The sequence below is a fragment of the Ovis aries genome, chromosome 18, assembly GCF_016772045.2.
Source record: "Ovis aries strain OAR_USU_Benz2616 breed Rambouillet chromosome 18, ARS-UI_Ramb_v3.0, whole genome shotgun sequence".
In the NCBI taxonomy this organism is placed as follows: Eukaryota; Metazoa; Chordata; class Mammalia; order Artiodactyla; family Bovidae; genus Ovis; species Ovis aries.
The window spans coordinates 43,378,103-43,397,689 of record NC_056071.1 but is presented as its reverse complement, the minus strand read 5'-3'; the positions used below and the strand labels follow the sequence as shown (position 1 = coordinate 43,397,689).

At 47.0% G+C, this 19,587-nt stretch overlaps 1 protein-coding gene across 1 annotated transcript; it reads left to right on the top strand.

Annotated features, from left to right (window-relative positions):
- Positions 1 to 342: 342 nt before the first annotated feature.
- Positions 343 to 3,295, top strand: NFKBIA (NFKB inhibitor alpha; the record flags this gene model as incomplete). The annotated part of the gene is given in 6 exon segments (NM_001166184.1): positions 343 to 657; positions 1,279 to 1,387; positions 1,716 to 1,926; positions 2,317 to 2,405; positions 2,529 to 2,789; positions 3,155 to 3,295. Coding segments are annotated over 6 exon segments (945 nt in total). The 3' UTR covers positions 3,203 to 3,295.
- Positions 3,296 to 19,587: the final 16,292 nt, after the last annotated feature.

Here is a 19,587-nt window from a genome sequence, read left to right as displayed (position 1 = left end):
AAGAGAGCTTCTTGCAGAGGGCCAGGATTACTGCGTGCAGGTTGCAGGGAAGTACCCGGGGAGGGGGCCCGGTCAGGAGGACTTTCCAGCCACTCAGCGTTCATCAAAAAGTTCCCTGTACATGACCCCAGTGGCTCATCACAGGGAGTTTCTCTGATGAACTCGGGCGCGGGGTTTAGGCTTCTTTTTCCCCCTAGCAGAGGACGAGGCCAGTTCTCTTTTCTGGTCTGACTGGCTTGGAAATTCCCCGCGCCTGACCCCGCCCCGGAGAAATCCCCTGCCAGCGCTTATAGGGCGCCGCGGCGGCGCTGCCGAGCCCACAACAGTCCTAGCCCGTCGTCCCGCTCGCCCGCGACTCCGAGAGCAGCCAGAGCGCAGCGCAGCCCGCGGCCCGTGCACTGGGGAGCAGCGCCCGAGCCTTCACCGCGCCATGTTCCAGCCTGCCGAGCCCGGCCAAGATTGGGCCATGGAGGGCCCCCGGGACGCGCTCAAGAAGGAGAGGCTGCTGGACGACCGCCACGACAGCGGCCTGGACTCCATGAAGGACGAGGAGTATGAGCAGATGGTGAAGGAGCTGCGAGAGATCCGCCTCGAGCCGCAGGAGGCGCCGCGCGGCGCCGAGCCCTGGAAACAGCAGCTCACCGAGGACGGAGACTCGTAAGTGTCGCGGGCCCGGGTGGCAGGGCCGGGTGGAGGCGCTGGGCCTGCAGCCCCAGGCGCGGGGCCCGCGCAGCGGCCGCGCACCGGGGTTCGTGCACCGACCCCGAGGCTGTGCAAAGGTGCACGGCTGCCTGCGGGGCCGGGGGCCGGGGCGGGGGGGGCGGGTCGGGGGTCGGCGCTGGTTTCCGGGGCCGTGGTCCCGCGGCCCTGCGTTGCAGCCGCGCGCACCCCCCGCACGCACACCCCCGTGCGGGTCCCCTCGGCCGGAGGCGGGGCGGCGGCGGGGACGCGAAGTCCCCGCTTGCATAAGGGGGGGGCGGGAGTTTCTGCCCCGCTGGCGGGCGCCGCGCGGCCGGGAGGGGAAGTACAGGGCGTTCCGGCCGGGCGAGAGGGCGGGGCGGTCTGGCCGGCGCCCGCCGCCGAGCGCGGGGGGGGCGGGGGGCCGGAAAGTCCCTGGGCGCCTGCCAGGAACACTCAGCTCATAATAACCTCGCGGAAAACACCGCGGCCTCGGCCTCCAGAAACCCCGGCCTTGCGCAATCCCCCGCGGGCCGCGCCTCCCCGGGCCCCACGCAGTGCACTCACCAGCCCTGGGGGTTTTCCCTCTCTTCCCCTCAGGTTCCTGCACTTGGCCATCATCCATGAAGAGAAGGCCCTCACCATGGAAGTGGTCCGCCAAGTGAAGGGAGACCTGGCCTTCCTCAACTTCCAGAACAACCTGCAGCAGGTACTGCTCTCCCGCCGCGTACCTCTCTCTCCCGCTCTGACCCCGAGATAAAACCGGGTCTTGCACATGATTTCTAGATTAACAAAGGTTTGGGCATTATCTGCCCTGATTTTTTACACCTGTGTCAGCCAGTATTCTAGAACACAAAATTCCATTGATTTGGGAAGGCCTTTATGAAGCCCATCTGGGGCCTCTGGTATTTTGCTTTGCCCCTGGTATGCGCCTGGGAAAAGCAGCACCCACAACCAAGATATCTCTGGGGTTCAAGGGAACACAGATGGTGGGTTGGATCCATGGCTTATCCTTTCTGTCCCTCTTCTGTTTGTAGACGCCACTCCACTTGGCTGTGATCACTAACCAGCCAGAAATTGCTGAGGCACTTCTGGAAGCTGGCTGTGATCCTGAGCTCCGAGACTTTCGAGGAAATACCCCCCTACACCTTGCCTGTGAGCAGGGCTGCCTGGCCAGTGTGGGAGTCCTGACTCAGCCCCGGGGAACCCAGCAGCTCCACTCCATTCTGCAGGCCACCAACTACAATGGTATGTCTGGCTGTCCTGCCCATCAGAGGGCAGGTGAGGTGGACACGGGGGAGGCAGGCTGACTTAAGGAGGCCAAGCAAGGCCTAAGCTCTCAACATATGAAAGATGGAGAAAACATGTATAAAGGCCTAGTTGATGCCTTTCTAAAGTCCATTCAGAACCCAGATTCTGAGCTCTTCAAATTAAGAATGTATCCTTCAAAAGAATAGGGATATATGTATACCTATGGCTGATCCATGTTGATGTATGGCAGAAACCAATACAATATTGTAATTATCCTTCAATTGAAAATAATAAATGAAGAAAAAAAAAGAATAGGTGAAAGCTTCTGCTTGAGAAATGAGTGTTGAAACAAGTAGTTATAATACTGTCTTACTTTTGGTCTTCTAGGCCACACGTGTCTGCACTTGGCCTCTATTCATGGCTACCTGGGCATCGTGGAGCTGTTGGTGTCCTTGGGCGCTGATGTCAACGCTCAGGTCAGTGCCTCACACCTTCAAATGGGGTACATCAGGCCACCCTGGTCCTCAATACGAGGGCTTTTGCTGCAAGCAGAACTTCCAAACTCAGCCATAAGCATCTTGAATTCCTTATGGTTCCAGGAGCCCTGCAATGGCCGAACTGCCCTCCATCTGGCAGTGGACCTGCAGAATCCCGACCTGGTGTCACTCCTGTTGAAGTGTGGGGCTGATGTCAACAGAGTCACCTACCAGGGCTACTCCCCGTACCAGCTCACGTGGGGCCGCCCCAGCACCCGGATACAGCAGCAGCTGGGCCAGCTGACCCTAGAGAACCTTCAGACACTGCCAGAGAGCGAGGATGAGGAAAGCTATGACACCGAATCAGAGTTCACAGAAGATGAGGTGAGTCCCAATTAACTTGTTCATGGCTTTGCAAAAAGAAAGGAGAGAGGCCATTCTCCCTCCCCCTTCTAAGGCTCCTAGAGTTCCTCCTTATCCTGAGGGTCTCAATGTAATGAGCCTCTCAAGCTTGAGTATGTGTAAGCAGAATCCCAAGAGCATGTCTTTTTTTTTTTTTTTTTTTTGGCTCTTGTTGAAGGAGGATCCTTAAAGGAAAACTCCCTCAGCCCAGGAAATTCATTTACATTCAGTGTATAGAGAATGGGGTCCAGGAATACTTGAGTTATTTCCAGTAACAGCCCACCCCATCATCCTAGCACCCTCGGAAAAGCCCTGCGAGTTTAACATGCCTTTTTTTCTCTTTTTAGCTTCCCTACGATGACTGTGTGCTTGGAGGCCAGCGTCTGACGTTATGAGCTTCAGAAAGAAGCTAAAAGAACATGGACTTGTATATTTGTACAAAAAGAGAGTTTTATTTTTCTAAAAAAAAAAGAAAAGAAAAAAAAAAAGGGAGGGATGTACTTACAGCCACACTGCCTGGTCTGGAACATTTTACTCTGGATTAACCCTCAGTTTGTCATTTTCGTAAACTCTGGAAGAGGGGGCAAGAAAAATCACTGGAATTCAGAGAAAACCTCTTTTAAATGTCACCTTTGGTGGGGTTTCAGGGGGAAGGTTATTCAAAATTTGATGAAAGGACTCTTATTTATTATGCTTATTGGTTGAATCACCATGGGTTCTGTGGCTGCGCCAGTTGAGTGACATGTAACCATCAGGTGTGTTGTTAAACCGGTCGGGGGGGTGGAGTTAAAAGTCACTACCTGTCAAGGTGTGTGTTCCCCTCCTGTAAATAGTGCACATAGTGTATTTTGTCGGTAATTATTTTGGTACTTTTAAGATGTATATTTATTAAACAGATTTTTATGAACAGAGTTATCCTGATCATTTTCATTGGGCTGCTGTGGGTCTCCTACACTGAGAGTCATTCAGTCCCCAGGCGGAGGCGGAGGTGGAGAGCATGTGGGAGAACTCACCACAGCCACGGAACCCTCTCACAGAGCAGCTTCTCACACTGTTGACACCAGCCTCCCAGCTGGGCTTCGCAGGCAGCCCCGGCCCAGTGCGTGGGAGGGAGGCTGTTGTAAGGTGATAGGAAACAGTCTCAGGCTTGGGCCGGGCAGGCTGTTTGGCCCACAGCTGGAAGGCTCTTCATTGCCGCCTGCTTTTATCTTCTTGGTTTAAGCTATTCCGAGACCTTACTTCAGCTTTAGGAAATTATTTTAGCCAAGAGTAGTATGTGGAGTTTACATTTTCTAGAGCTGCGAAAGGTCTCCTGTATGAGAAGTTTCTGAGGATGGGGGCTTAGGAATAGGACAGTGCTAACGTATGTTAGCAGGTGCCCACCTCTGTTTCCTTGCTTACAAACTGGACCATCTGAAGATTGCACAAGGCTATCCGCGCAAAAATCATAACAGTGCCAGGCACCTTGTGCTGAAGAAAAAACGCAAGCCGTTGCACAACATCCTGTATTTCACACGGGAAGGAATAAGTCCACAGAGAATGTCCTGTTTGGGGTCACCTTTCAGGACACAGGTGGTTAACTTAGTTAATGCACTCTTGTCTTCAGTGATTAACAGCTTTTAAGCACCATCCACCTGCAAATCAGCCTATTGTACTGTTAGCTGCAGGATAAAACTGAGGAAGTCTGGGTCTTTTCATCAGTTCAATCTGATTCTCCTCAATGATTCTACAGAAGAAGATTCCACAAGAAATCAGTAACTTGTGAAGTTTAGGTTTAGATGCTATCAAAGTTTTTATCCCTAAAATGCATCTCTTGCCTAGACAGAAAGAGGAGTAAAGGAAAATTTATAGCATTGCAGAAAATGCAGAATGGTGTATCAATACAACTCATGTACTTTGGCTTATGCCTAAGAGGACATTATTCTTCCCTTATGTTGTCCTCTTCTGGACCCATAAATGATGTCACAGTCAAGTGAATATGATAATTATCTTCTTAGACCAAAAAGGGGCCAATACCTCCTGAATCTTTCATATGTAAAGAGTATTGCTGTAGACTGGACCATGTGGTCAAAGCCGGCTCTATACCCCTCCTGCAGCCTCACTCGTCTAGAGCTGAGCACTGTGGTGGCCCCTCTACCTGTCTCAGCTTCTCTCAGGTGCTACAGGGCCCTCGCTGAAACTCCTTGTCCTTCTTGGAGCACCTGAACACAGGTGTTACATGATCTAACACATGAATGTCAGGTTCAGCCCTCCACTGACACACATAAGCGGTCAGAGGGGTGAGGGGAGGGACATCCACCTCCAATCTCAAAGAACAAAGGTTGGAAATTGGCTCCCAATTTTGGAATGATTCCCTTAGCGGGTCTCAGTCAGATGTGCCTCTTTGCCCCTCGTGGTTGAGTGTACAAGTCACTCCAGTTCTACACTAGAGGGTTGGAGAGATGGGACAAACAGACGTGGCCCACCTGTCCTCGGGCTCCTTGGGGACGAGCTTATGTGTAGAGGCATGACCTTGCAGGCTCACAGCACAGAAGGGCCTCTTCTGACCCAGTTGGGCCCAGCCTTCCACCTTCTTGGCTTCATTCAATCTTTCTGCTTTTCTGGACCCTAATCTCCAAAGTGGATTCCATTGTCTGTATAAACCTGGAAGTAGCTGGCCTCAGTTTCTTTCCTCCCTGGATCATCTTCCTGTTCCTCCATCTCCTTTCTTTTTTTAACCTACCCTACCTTCATACCACTGGTTGGTGGCTGGAGCCTGGAGTTCCCGAAATAAAAACTTCAGAACTGAAACATTCTAATCCATGGAAAATCTTCCTTAGACTTTCTCCCTTGCAAATTTCTAAGCACATGAGAACCCAAGTTTTCAAAGAAAACAGTTCAACAGACTGGCAGCCTTCTATGCGCTCTGATTTTCTCCAAGAAGCCAAAGGTCCTGTCAAGACAGGTAGAAGCATAGGAGCCTTGGGGAGAAGGGAAGTGGTATAAGAGAGGAATAAAAATCATGTCAGCAACTTCCTTGAATTTAGTTCCTTGATTCCTTTCGCCTGCCTCATCCTCAGGATAAGTCATTTCCAGAAGGAAGGGTTTTTCTTTAAAGATGGGACAAACTCCAGTCTGAGCAATTTGAAGACTTTCCTTCACGTGGGGCCTAGAGATGTCAAGGCCGGGTGCCGGGGGGCATTTGCATTGAAACTTCATTTGCTACTGGAAGTGATTAAATGCTTACAGTTAGAACTGAGTCAGTGAGATGTACTTGCTTCGCCCCCTCTCCTCCCGATTTTCATCAACTCGCCCTAGGTAAAGTTGAAGTTTCACTTGGCAAGAAAGGTCAGAGTGGAACCACAGTCAGAAACATACCCAAGAAGCACTCTCCAACCTCTGGGACCTGGACTAGAATATCCCACTTCATTTCCCCATTTGAAGGAGTATCACAGAAACTGAAACTGGATGACCCATGTGTGTTTCTCTCCTAGAGGGAATGCATGACGAAGCATTATTATTCTCCAGGCCCCGTGCCAGGTGCAAGAGACACAGAAATGGCCTCTGCCCCAAAGAGCTCCTTGCTCAGGTGGAGAGAAAGATAGTACATAGAAGAGAGGATGACAGGATGAGGCACAGAATGTGATGTGACCTCAGATCAGTGGCCCCCAGGGCAGAATGTGGCAGGAGAGGCGGACCAAGAGATTACACCCTAGTTAGCTATCTGCTCCCCAGGCCAGAACTATCCTCTTATATCCCAAGTGACCAGTAGGCCCCTCTCAACAAGTACAGGAAACAAAGCTGTGCTCAGAACAAAACTAACTTCTGGGATGGGATTAAAGTAAGCTTCCGCAGCACGCTGTACTGTTCATTTTTGCATTTCTGTGAGCTCTGAGATTCCAGAACTGAGCCTGAAAGCAATGGAATGAATGACAAATGATGTGCGTGCCTTAGTCGGTTGTTGTTCAGTCACTCAGTCGTGTCCAGCTCTTTGTGAACCCGTGAACTACAGCACGCCAGGCTTCCTGGTCAGGCTTCTGACCAGGCTTCTCCATCTCCCAGAGCTTGCTCAAACTCATGTCCATTGAGTCGGCGATGCCACCCAATCATCTCATCCTCTGTTGCCCCTTTCCTTAATCTAGCACTTCTCAAACTCAGCGTGCACTCGAATGTACACCTGTGTGCCCCGGAGATCTTGTTGAAGCACAGTTTCTATTTCATTTGGTCCCAGGCTGGCCTGACACTTGCATTTCTAACAAGTCCCCAGACAAGGCCTGTGCTGCTGGCCTGGGGACCACACTCTGAGGAACATTCTGAATACACTGTTATGTTGGTTATTTATTAAAGCCAGCATTCTCGGGCATCCCCCTGGGTACCACTGACAAACCTGGACAAGCGTTTCTGCAGCTGCTCCTGAGGATGATCTAGCATCCAGCAATGTGAGTCTTTTGCAAAGAAGGGCTGGATCCTGAGGGCTGACATTAAAATAGGGGCCAAGGTGAAAAAACCTGCCATCGAACCAGGTAAGTGTATTAATAATAAGGAAAGCAGCTGATACAATGAAAGGCCAGAAGTGTGATCACCTGAGGTCTAAGAAAAGGACAAAAGCATGAAGGAAATGCACTTGGTGAGTAATTCACTAATTAAGAAGAAGAACGTGAAAGTCGCTCAGTTATGTATGACTCTGCAACCCTGTACACATGTACACATGGACTGTATAGTCCAGGGAATTCTCTAGGCCAGAATATTGGAGTGGGTAGCCTTTCCCTTCTCCAGGGGATCTTCCCAACCTAGGGATCGAACCCAGGTCTCCAGCATTGCAGGCAGATTCTTTACCAGCTGAGCCACAAAGGAAGCCCAAGAAAAAGCAAAGCTGGCTTTAAAAGAAGGTTATTTGTCCCTTTCATGAGGTTGCTGCAGTGTGTTGGGAGGGGCCCTGACCAGGCCTCCTTCAAGAAGATGGAACGAGGGGTTGGCTTCCCTATGACAAAGTCCCTACAATATCCTTATCAGAATATGAGACACCTTAACAAGAAAAAAATCAAAGGAACAAAAACATAGAAAAAAGGCACATGAGAAGCCTTAACAAGTACTGACTACAATGCATCAGGGAAGACCTTAAAGAATCACTTCCCCTTAAATGTTGCCAGCATTTCATGTTTCCTAATTTCAGAAATTCACTGAATATAGTCCATATGGAAAACATTCAGCCATCTGAAGATAAATTTTTGGAAAGCTTTTAAGTTGCTATAGCTTCATTTTGTACCCTCTGCCCCCTGCAGTGGAAGCTCAGAGTTCTAACCAGTGGACCACCAGGAAGTCCCTAAATTTACTTTTACGTATTCAGTATTACACATGTACATAGTACTTGCTCTATGCCAGACATTATTCTAAGTGGTTTATAAATATTAAGTCCTGGGATCCTCAAACTACTCTGTGAGGTAGGTACTATTATTATTTTCATATTTTTTGTAAAGGAAGCTAAGGCACAGCCATGTTAAGAAACTCAGCTCAGGTCACACAGACAGTAAATGGAAGCTCCAGGCCTGGGTGGGCTCTGGGTTCACATTCCCAGCTTGTGGTATAAAGCAGCTCCCAACATGCATAGAGATTCCTATTAACTAAATGACTTCAGGTCATCAATTCTGATTTTATTTCTTACACCTTTGCTACTTTTGTCCTTTCAAAATTGGATAAATATTACTTAAGGATGGTTTGAACTTCGATGGGCTGCTTAATGAAAGATTATCTGATAAAAACTCCATAATAATGCAGAGCATACAAGATAGATGTAAGACCTTGGGAAACCTCAGTAAACCAAACGATCGCATGGGACTGAGGCAGATTTGGACCCGAATCTTAATTCATCTCCTCTGGATGTTCAGTATCAAGTTTCATATGATTCTAAATGAAAGGAAATGAGGCATGTGTCTCCTTCCAGGAGTTTCCAGTTGTGTGGTCTATGTTTGTTCCCGACTGAAGCCAGGTCTACCCAAAGTCACTACATTAGACATTTTGGTCAGACATTTAAAAACTTGGCAGTATTTTAATGTTCATCTCCAGGGGAACCCAAAACAAACAAGCAAATGCAACTTCCAAAGACCAGTGAATGATCTTCTTTCAGGTGAAATGCTCTACTGTTGACTCAGTTTTATGCTGGTTTTTAAAGTTCTCCTTTGAACGACTTTCCCACCTCCATCCTTAGGAGGCAGCTGTCCAGGCAGCACATTGCCACATGGCACGTCACACGGGGCCTAGCCAGTGGGGTAGCTCAGGCTCCAAAAACCTTTATGTGTATTTGCAATTAACTCAGTTGCTCTCTTCCACAAAACACTGAGTAAACCTCTGGCTTGGTGAGGTCTAAACTACAGAAATGTAAATATCATGTAATTAACAAGTCATATGGAATAGAAAGCTGTCACCTCTTTGAGGCTAGAACTAGGACTTTCCCACCAGCAGATTCACCGGGGAAGGGTCTTTATGGGGTGTATGCAGCATTGTGTGTGCAGCATTTCCCAAGGCATGCAGCAACAGTGTCCCCAGGGAACTTCTGTACTTGGCTCTCTACCCGTGTTCCCACTGCACCCTGAGCGGGGAGAGGCAAGGGGATATATATCTCAATGAGAATTTCAAATGTGGCTTAAAACAGGTCTTTCCCTGATATAGCAGTTTGGGGTTGAAAACAGCAAGGTGAGGATTTCAAGGTGAGGGTTTTGAAGTATCTCCAGCATGCACTATCTGTTGATACTTCCTGTTAAAGAGCTGATGGGTCTTTCAGGAAATTTCTGTAATATAACAACCAAGTTTATTTGTCTGGGCAAGAGTCTCCTGGAATAGCAAACTTATCTCAATGAACAGTAGAAGAATAAAGTCATGTTAATGTAGACAGTAAACTAGGGGCAGCCTCCACTGATTAGCCATTAGGCCTAGAGGTCCTGAGGAATACGAGGACACATGACAGGCACATTTTGATAAATTAAAAAGACTAAAAATCCAGGACATGAATCTATGAGCAATGACAGGTGAGTGTTAGGGGTGGGCCAATAGGGAGCTTACAGAGGAGACTGTACCCAGGGAGCCCAGAGGAAGTGGAGGGGGATCAAACAACAAGTTTTACATGTTCCATCACTTTACCCATAATCGACAAGTCTTAGATACAATCACAAATCCCCACTACAAAGTACCCATGTAATCCAGCTGCTGCTGACTAATAATAATAGATATAATGTCTCAATATGCCAGGCATTTTATATACGTGATCACTAACAGGGAGGAGGGTGACTGCAGAATTATTAGCCCGATTTTGTAGATGGGGAAACTGAGGTTCAGAGTTTAGTAACTTGTCAGGTGATGCAACCAAGAAGAGGGGCAGTGCTGGGACCCAAACTTCACCCCTTCTGCCTCCAGAGCTCTTTCTCATCAGGCTGGTCCGGGGGCCTCCTCATCTGCTGGGCACTTGAAGATCCTCAACCACTGGCATTGCCCACTGCTGCTGCTGTTTAATCTCAAGTAGCTCCGTCGGCCACGTAAACCCCTATTAACTCTGAGAAGTTACTTGTTACTAGTACTTTTATTTTAGAGAATTTCCTTATCAGAAAAGTTGGAAAGGTACCTCCTAGGAGTGTTTGAAAAGTAACTGACAGAGCACGTAGGAGACTCACCCAGAACTGTGGACACAGTCTTGGCAGGCCAGGCTTCAGTGTGGGAGGCCTCCAGCTGCCAGGGAAGCTCCAGACACCGGATCCAGCTCAAGGGCTGTCCCTGGAGGATTCTTGAGAGCAAATGGCAGGCACCCACCAGTGAAGGAGAGAGAAAGCTCTGCCTTCTCCAAGCCTGCTGGGAAACCCTGTCCAAAGCAATTTATGATTAAGTTTAGAACACATTTCCAGCTGATTTGGGGTAGAACCAAACGCTTGTGAAGCTCCAGGGAAGGGGACTTCAAGGATCACTTTTCAAAGGACCAGCAGATAGCACCTTTGGTGGCTGTCAGCTCAGAAGCCACCCCCAGCATGATTGCCCAGCTATTTGAGGTTCAGACCAGCCTGGATCCCACCCTGGGTCTATACCATCGCGCGACCCTGGGTTAGTGCTGAACCTCTATGCTTCTGTTTCTCATTGTAAACCGGGGCGATGCAGCTGCCTTAAAGAGTTGCTATGATGCTGAACCATCACGAATGGTGTCCGTAAAGCTTTGGAAAAGTGCCCCATGCGTAGCAAGGGCTCAGGAGCTGCCAGCTCCTGCTATTAGGATTACTCACATCAGCAGCATTGAGAGGCATCTGACAACCCTTCCTAGGGCAGGGCGTCCCCTCCAAGCAGCACCCTCCTTCCTCCGCCTCTCAGGGTCATCCAGGACCTGAGGAACCAGATCCTCTAAAGACAAACTGGGGTATCCAGTCTTCCCTCGTGCCCTTCCTGACCTTGTCCCGTGCCCCAGGGCTCCACCCTCGCCCAGCCCGTCTCATCCTCGGGACATGGTCCCCTGATTGGGAGGGGAGCCCATTCAGTGCAGACCCGATCCACAAAAGCTGCCACAGGGCTGGACTAGGAGACACCTTGAATGAGATGCCTGACCCAAAGTGGGAAACTAAACATTCTTGTGGGCACAGGCCTGGCTGTGAGCTGGAGGCTCCTGATTTCCATCAGCCTCATGGAGCCGTGGAAAGCGACATCTCTGCTCCCGTGGTCATTAGTGGGCCAGGCTGCCAGCTGCTCAGGGCTTGAGCACAACCTGCCTATAGCGTGTGAGGAATACCCCTCCCCTGGGGCCTTGCCAGGAGCCCATATGAGGGGCAGCAGCTGACCGGGCACACCCTCAGGCTGTCCCAGTCCCCACCCTGCCTCACTGAGACGAAAGTGACTTTTATTATGACAACCCTTCCTTTCCCTCTACCAACCCACTTGTGGCAAAGGTAAGAAAGAGGAAACCCTTGCTCCTGTAGCAGCATCAACTGTGTTTGTGAAAATGAAGGAGGGAGCGGGTCTTTGTACTCACAAAGACACTTCCACATGCTATCAAGTAGAAGAGGAAAAAAGACACCTTACAGAGCAGTTTGCACAGTAATCCCATCAGTATGAAGAGTCAAGAGAAAAGAGCTGGTGAGCTCATCGCTGCAGTCTGGCCTGTTCCACTCGGGCTGGAATGGGTTCCACACAATCCCTCCCATCATTATTAGCCTGTGACTCAAGGCCTAGGCAGAAGGGTGTGATTGCTGGAGGCTTGGTCATGTGCCCGTGCAAGGGAGGCTAGGAACGTGAGTGCCTGGCATTTTTGCTTCAACTTAGGGCATCCCCCAAACGTAAGAAGTGGGTTCAGATGTCAAAACTGAGAGACAAATGTCCCAAGAAGTTAATAGGGGTTCTCTCCAGGGGGGTTGGATTCTAGGGTGGTTGGGTTTTTTAGGGGTTTTTGGTAACTTATTATGGAGAATTTCAAATATATACAAATGTAGAATATTAAAAGGAACTTTCATCTCTAGCTTCAGTTATCAGCTCATGGGCAATTTTGTTTTCATTTAAACCTCTCCATTTCCTTACCTCCATCTCATTAGAAGTAACACCAGTCATCATATCATATGTCCATCCTTAAATATCTTAGTATTTGTCCCTGAAAGAGAAATGTATATTTAATGTATAACTCGAATGCCATTATCACACTTTAAAACTTTCAGGAGAGAGAGTTCTTTTACTCTCTACTTTTTGCATTTATTACTTTAATTATCAGGAAAAAAAAACTATTCCCATTTTTAGTTTGTTCTCAAAAACATTAACCCTTAGTTGAGCATGCCTTAAAATCCTAGTACTGAGGGAAAAGGCATGTCAAGGGCCTCAAGAAGAAAAAGGGTGAACAAAAGGAGCAGGGGAAGGGGCCTTGAATAGTACTGGTTCAATTCAGAACTGTGAGAAACCACCAGCAACCATTCCAGGCCTTCTATAGATAACAGGAGCACCCCCAGGGAGAGTCAGTGACCACTCCCTCACCAAGGCAAGTTCTTGAGGGCACTGAACCAGATCTAGAGAGCCAACTCTCAGCCCCAAATCCTTGCCAGGGTTTGGACAGATGAGCAAAAACAAGGCTTTCCAGAAGCAGAATGAGCCAAGGTGGATCCCCACCTGGAGCCTGACCACAGAGCTCCTATGGACAGATGGCACGGGCAAGACCAGATTACAGAAGGCTATGCACATCTGGACTGGACCTACAGGCAATCAGGAGTCACACTAGGTTCCTGAGCAGGGAAGCCACAGGATGAAGTGCAACAGTGACACTTAGTAGAGTTTAGGATGCAGTGGGCTGTAAGGAGCCCAGCTAGCAAGCTGCTGCAGTTGTCCAGCGGTGAGAAAACACAGATCTGGCTGGAGGTGATGGGGGATGAATTAGGTACGAGATGTACTGCAAAGAGAAAAGTGTGGGGTACTCCAACCAGCTCCCAATTACCAACACATCAACACATCAGGTGAGGGGTTGATTCGGGCCCTGTTCTCTGTCTGTAAGCCATTAACCAGCTCTAGCTAATTTTGAAGCAAAGGAGAATTTAGTGGAAGCCCACAGGGGATGGAGGGCTCACAAAATGGACAAGAGACCAGGGAGTCCAGACTTGGGGAAGTCAGGAATTGAGAGCTCTAGCCACCCAGAAGGTCACGGCCAGGATGCCAAAGCTGCAGTCACCTCTCCTGTAACTCCTTCCCTAAATGACTTCTAACCACCTGCTGCCCTCAGCTCACGCACTCAGGGTCTGAAGTCCTGGGCAAGAACATCTGATTGATCAGGCAGAGGCCACGTGCCTGTCAAGACTGGGCTGGGGTGGGGGTGGAGCTGGAAGGATTTGGCCCCCATGGCTCTTTTTGAGGGAAGTAGGGATGAGGCAATCTCCAAAAAGGGGGTCAGAGTGCTCTTAGGACAGGGCAGTGGACACCCTCAAAATGACAACTAGATTCCACTTGCTCCATGTTTCCAGCCCACTGACTGCAGTTTGCCAAGACCTCTGACCATCACTATTCCTTTCCTGATACCGCTTTCTAACGTGACTGCCCAGAAGGGCTTGCCAGGGATCTCTGAGCTCCAGGACCTTCCACCTGGATCTGATGTTCCTGCCCAAGAGAGGGAGAGCCTGCCACGGGCAGGTGAGTGACTGGTGGGCTGACCACCGAGCTTCCAGGACTCCTCAGGATGGTCCCTGCCTCCTTGGGTCCCTCTCTCCCCCAGTTGACCTTCATAGAGCCCCCAAGTGAGCCTTCCAGCAGCCTCAAGATGAAGCATAAGGTCTTTTGGGTGGGCACAAGGCCCTTTATAAGTGGACCCTGGCTGCCCGACCTCCCAGTCTCTCTGTGCACCCTTGCTTCTTCTGGTCCCTATGCCCAAAAGGCCTCTGTCCCCAACCCAGCAGCCCATTCATCTGGCTGCAGCTGGCCAACTCCTCTTCAGCCTGCAGAACCCCTTCCTTATCTTCCCCAGGATTCTTAAGCATGCCTCCTTTTATTCCCTCACATTGGTACATCTCAATCAAAGCATTTCCCCTCCAGGCATATCACATTTTGTGACATTTACTTGCAATACTTTCCTCCTTTCAGAATGAAATAGGACTCTGGACATAAAACAGAAATCCCCTTTAACTACCACCTGTGGCACCCGATGCATCGTGTATACTTTCGTATACTTAAATGGCACGTAACCAGTGCCTGGTACCAGTCTTGGCAGAGTTGACTTCATTCTCATTTATATAACGGTCATCACACGCTAGGCTTTGTTCCACGCCTTCATTTCTCCTGCTCAGCATCATCACAGTCAGCAGACTGTGTTGCGCAACATTCAACAAGTGACTATTGTAATGGACCTGATCACATCTCTAACATTAGATATTTAGTTTATTTCCTTCTTTTAGTGTCTGAAATGATGTCGAATATAGAGCATCTTACGCATTTAAGGCTATATACTTAGGTAGGTGTTTCACAAAGGCATGTACTGGGTCAAAGGGCATGTGCTTGCTCAGTTCTTACATCTATTGCTAAATCAGTGCCCTCTCAGACAGCCAGTCTCCCTTCTCCAGGCAGTGGGTTAGTAAGAACACTTGTGCTGCAATAGCACTTTTTTTTCTAATCCTGGATGTGATACATTTTTGAAGTCAGCTAATTTGATACATGGAAAAGTATGTCTTCTTTTAAATGTGCATTTCTTTGATTATCATATCTTTTTTGATTACTTAATAGTAATTGTGCTTTTATTTCTTCTAATAAAATAGAGTAGCCCTCACTGTCAACAAAAAAGAGTCCAAAATGCAGTACTTGGGTGCAATCTCAAAAACAACAGAATGATCTCTGTTCATTTCCAAGGCAAACCATTCAGTATCACAATAATCCAAGTCTATGCCCCAACCAGTAATGCTGAAGAAACTGAAGCTAACAGTTCTATAAAGACCTACAAGACCTTCTAGCATTAACACCCCCAAAAAATATCCTTTTCATCACAGGGGACTGGAACACAAAAGTAGAGAGTCAAGAGATATGTGGAGTAACAGGCAAATTTGGCCTTGGAGTACAAAATGAAGCAGGGCAAAGGCTAACACAGTTCTGCCAAGAGAACGCACTGGTCATAGAAAACACCCTCTTCCTACAACACAAGAGAAGATTCTACACATCGACATCACCAGATGGTCAATACCAAAATCAGATTGATTATATTCTCTGCGACCAAAGATGGAGAAGCTCTATACAGTCAGCGAAAACAAGATGGGAGCTGACATGATCTCCTTATTGCCAAATTCAGACTTAAATTGAAGTAAGTAGGGAAAACCAATAGACCATTCAAGTATGACCTAAAGCAAATCCCTTACAATTATACAGTGGAAGTGACAAATAGATTCAAGGGATTAGATCTGATAGACAGAGTGCCTGAAGAACTATGGACAGAGGTTCGTGACATTATACAGGAGGCAGTGATCAAGACCCATCCCCGAGAAAAAGAAATGCAAAAAGGCAAAATGGTTGTCTGAGGAGCCCTTACAAATAGCTGAGAAAAGAAGAGAAGTGAAAGGCAAAGGAGAATAAGGAAAATACACCTATTTGAATGCAGAGTTTCAAAGAATAGCAAGGAGAGATAAGAAAGCCTTCTTCAGTGGTCAATGCAAAGAATTAGAGGAAAACAATAGAATGGGAAAGACTAGAGATCTCTTCAAGAATATTAGAGATACCAAGGGAACATTTCATACAAAGATGGGCAGGATAGAGCACAGAAATGATACAGACCTAACAGAAGCAGAAGATATTAAGAAGAGGCGGCAAGAATACACAGAAGAACTATACAAAAAAGATCTTCATGACCCAGATAACCATGATGGTGTGATCAGTGGACTAGAGCCAGACAACCTGGAATGCGAAGTCAAGTGGGTCTTAGGAAGCATCACTAAGAACAAAGCTAGTGGAAGTGATGGAATTCCAGTTGAGCTGTTTCAAATCCTAAAAGATGATGCTGTGAAAGTGCTGCATTCAATAAGCCAGCAAATTAGGAAAACTCAGCAGTGGCCATAGGACTGGAAAAGGTCAGTTTTCATTCCAATCCCAAAGAAGGGCAATGCCAAAGAATGTTCAAACTACTGCACAATTGCACTCATCTCACACATTAGCAAAGTACTGCTCAAATTCTCCAAGCCAGGCTTCAACAGTACATGAACTGTGGACTTCCAGTTGTTGAAACTGGATTTAGAAAAGGGATCAAATTGCCAACATCTGTTGGATCAAAAAAGCAAGAGAATTCCAGGAAAACATCTACTTCTGCTTACTGATTACACCAAATCCTTGACTGTGTAGATCATACTAAACTGTGGAAAATTCTTAAAGAAGAGAATACCAGACCACCTGACCTCCCTCCTGAGAAATCTGTATGCAGGTCAAGAAGCAACAGTTAGAACTGGACATGGAACAACAGCCTGGTTCCAAACTGGAAAAGGAGTACGTCAAGGCTGTATATTGTCACCCTGCTTATTTAACCTATATGCAGAGTAAATCATGCCAAATGCCCAGTCTGGATGAAGCACAAGCTGGAAGAAATTGCCGGGAGAAATATCAATAACCTCAAAATCAATATCAATAACCTCAGATATGCAGATGATACCACTCTTATGGCAGAAAGTGAAGAGGAACTGAAGAGCCTCTTGATAAAAGTGAAAGAGGAGAGTGAAAAAGTTGGCTTAAAACCCAACATTCAAAAAACTAAGATCATGGCATCCGGTCACATCACTTCATGGCAAATAGATGGGGAAACAATGGAAATAGTGAGAGACTTTATTTTGGGGGCTCCAAAATGACTGCAGATGGTGATTGCAGCCATGAAATTAAAAGACGCTTGCTCCTTGGAAGAAAAGCTATGACCAACCTAGACAGCAAATTAAAAAGCAGAGACATTACTTTGCTGACAAAGGTCTGTCTAGTCAAAGCTATGGTTTTTCCAGTAGTCATGTATGGATATGAGAGTTGGACTATAAAGAAAGCTGAGCGCTCAAGAATTGATGCTTTTGAACTGTGGTGTTGGAGAAGACTCTTGAGAGTCCCTTGGACTGCAAGGAGATCCAACCAGTCCATTCTAAAGGAAATCAGTCCTGAATATTCTTTGGAAGGACTGATGTTGAAGCTGAAAGTCCAATACTTTGACCAACTGATGTAAAGAACTGACTCATTAGAAAAGACCCTGATGCTGGGAAAGATTGAAGGCAGGAGAAGAAAGGAGCGAGAGAGGATGAGATGGCTGGGATGGCATCACCAACTCAATGGACATAAGTTTGAGCAAGATCTGGGAGATGGATGGACAGGGAAGCCTGGCCTGCTGCAGTCCATGGGGTGCAGAGTCAGACACGACTGAGCAACTGAACTGAACTCAACTCTGCTTTTATTTGTGATTTGTCTACTTGTTTCCTTTATTTATATTGAAGTAATACTGTTTTTTCTTTCCTACTTATTGATACTGTAAGAATTTTAATACTTTGTCACTTTGCTTATCAATGTCTTTTACCAGGCTTTATTTAAATTCTTAAACACTTTATAATTACAGCATCAGACTTAGTTGAAATGTTCATTTCAGGTGTACCACATATATTCTCCAACTGGTTTCCAAACAAAGTGGCACATTACTTCTGTGATGTTCCTGGAAAGGGATTTTTTTCATTACCTATATTTCAACGGAATGCAGAGGACATCAGCCTTTGCCTGGAAGTGTATTTCCCTCATTGCCTCAGGAAATGGTCTTTACTCAGCTCAGTGTGGCTTGAAATATTTTTTAAATCAACTCTATCAATATTTTCTTACATGATCATTTCCCTTTTAGACTTAGAAAGTCTTTTCACTTCCAACAATTATATTATTTTCTATTGTTTTCCTTTAGATTTTATGAGGGCTTCCCTGGTGGCCCAGATGGTAAAGTGTCTGCCTGCAGTGTGGGAGACCCAGGTTTGATCCCTGGGTTGGGAAGATCCCCTGGAGAAGGAAATGGCAACCCACTCCAGTACTCTTGCCTGGAAAATTCCATGGACGGAGGAGCCTGATAGGCTACAGTCCATGGGGTCTCAAAAAGTCGGACATGACTGAGTAACTTCACTTTCACTTAGATTTCATAGTGGGGGTGGGGATGTTTGTTTTTTTCATATCTGACTCCAATACATCTGGAATGTATTTGGGTGGCTTGGGTCTAGGAACAGTTTGGAAATAAGCAACAAGAACTATACATATATACCCCCTGACTCACCTTAGAGGTAAGTGGGTCAGGGAGTATAAATTTATTACCTTCAAGGAAATCACCTAAAATAAAAGACTTGCAAAGATGTTTAGAGCAGTACTATGGTACCCCACTCCAGTACTCTTGCCTGGAAAATCCCATGGATGGAGGAGCCTGGTGGGCTGCAGTCCATGGGGTCGCTAAGAGCTGGACACGACCAAGCAACTTCACTTTCACTTTTCACTTTCATGCACTGGAGAAGGAAATGGCAACCCACTCCAGTGTTCTTGCCTGGAGAATCCCAGGGACGGGGGAGGCTGGCGGGCTGCCGTCTATGGGGTCGCACAGAGTCAGACATGACTGAAGCGACTTAGCAGCAGCATTTATAAAGGCAAAAGTGTAGAAAGCCTAGATAGATGTTCTCCTGCAGAGGAAGAGTTAAGCAAACTGTAATATGGAATAGGAAAAAGAAAGGTATGATGAATTTTTAAAAGAACACAAAATGTACCTACCCCGTGTTTACACTTACAATATATCATCCAGGAATATGACCACAGCCTGGGAAAACACACAAGTGACAGGGCTGTGAATCACTGACTGCTGCTGAGTGGGTGGGTGGTCCTGGCTGTGCGTACCTTCTCTGAAAGGTGTTCAGAAAGGAGCTCTGGAGATGGGAAAGTTGCCACTGGGTGAATTATTTTCCTTTTATATTTAAATTACATTCATATCAGCAAAAGAGTAATTCTTTATTATTGAAGTATAGCTGATCTAATATTGTGTTCATTTCAGGTACACAGCAAAGTGATTCAGTTATATATATATATATATACACACACACAAATATATATATATATATATATATATATATATATATATATATATACACTCTTTTTTAGATTCTTTTCCATTATAGGTTATTACAAAATATTGAAGATAGTTTTCTGTGCTATAGTTTCCTTGCTTTTTATCTATTTTATATTTAGTAGTGTATATCTGTTGGTCCCATACTCCTAAATTATCCCTCCCCCCTACTGCTGCTGCTGCTGCTAAGTCACTTCAGTCGTGTCTGAGTCTGTGCGACCTCATAGACGGCAGCCCACCAGG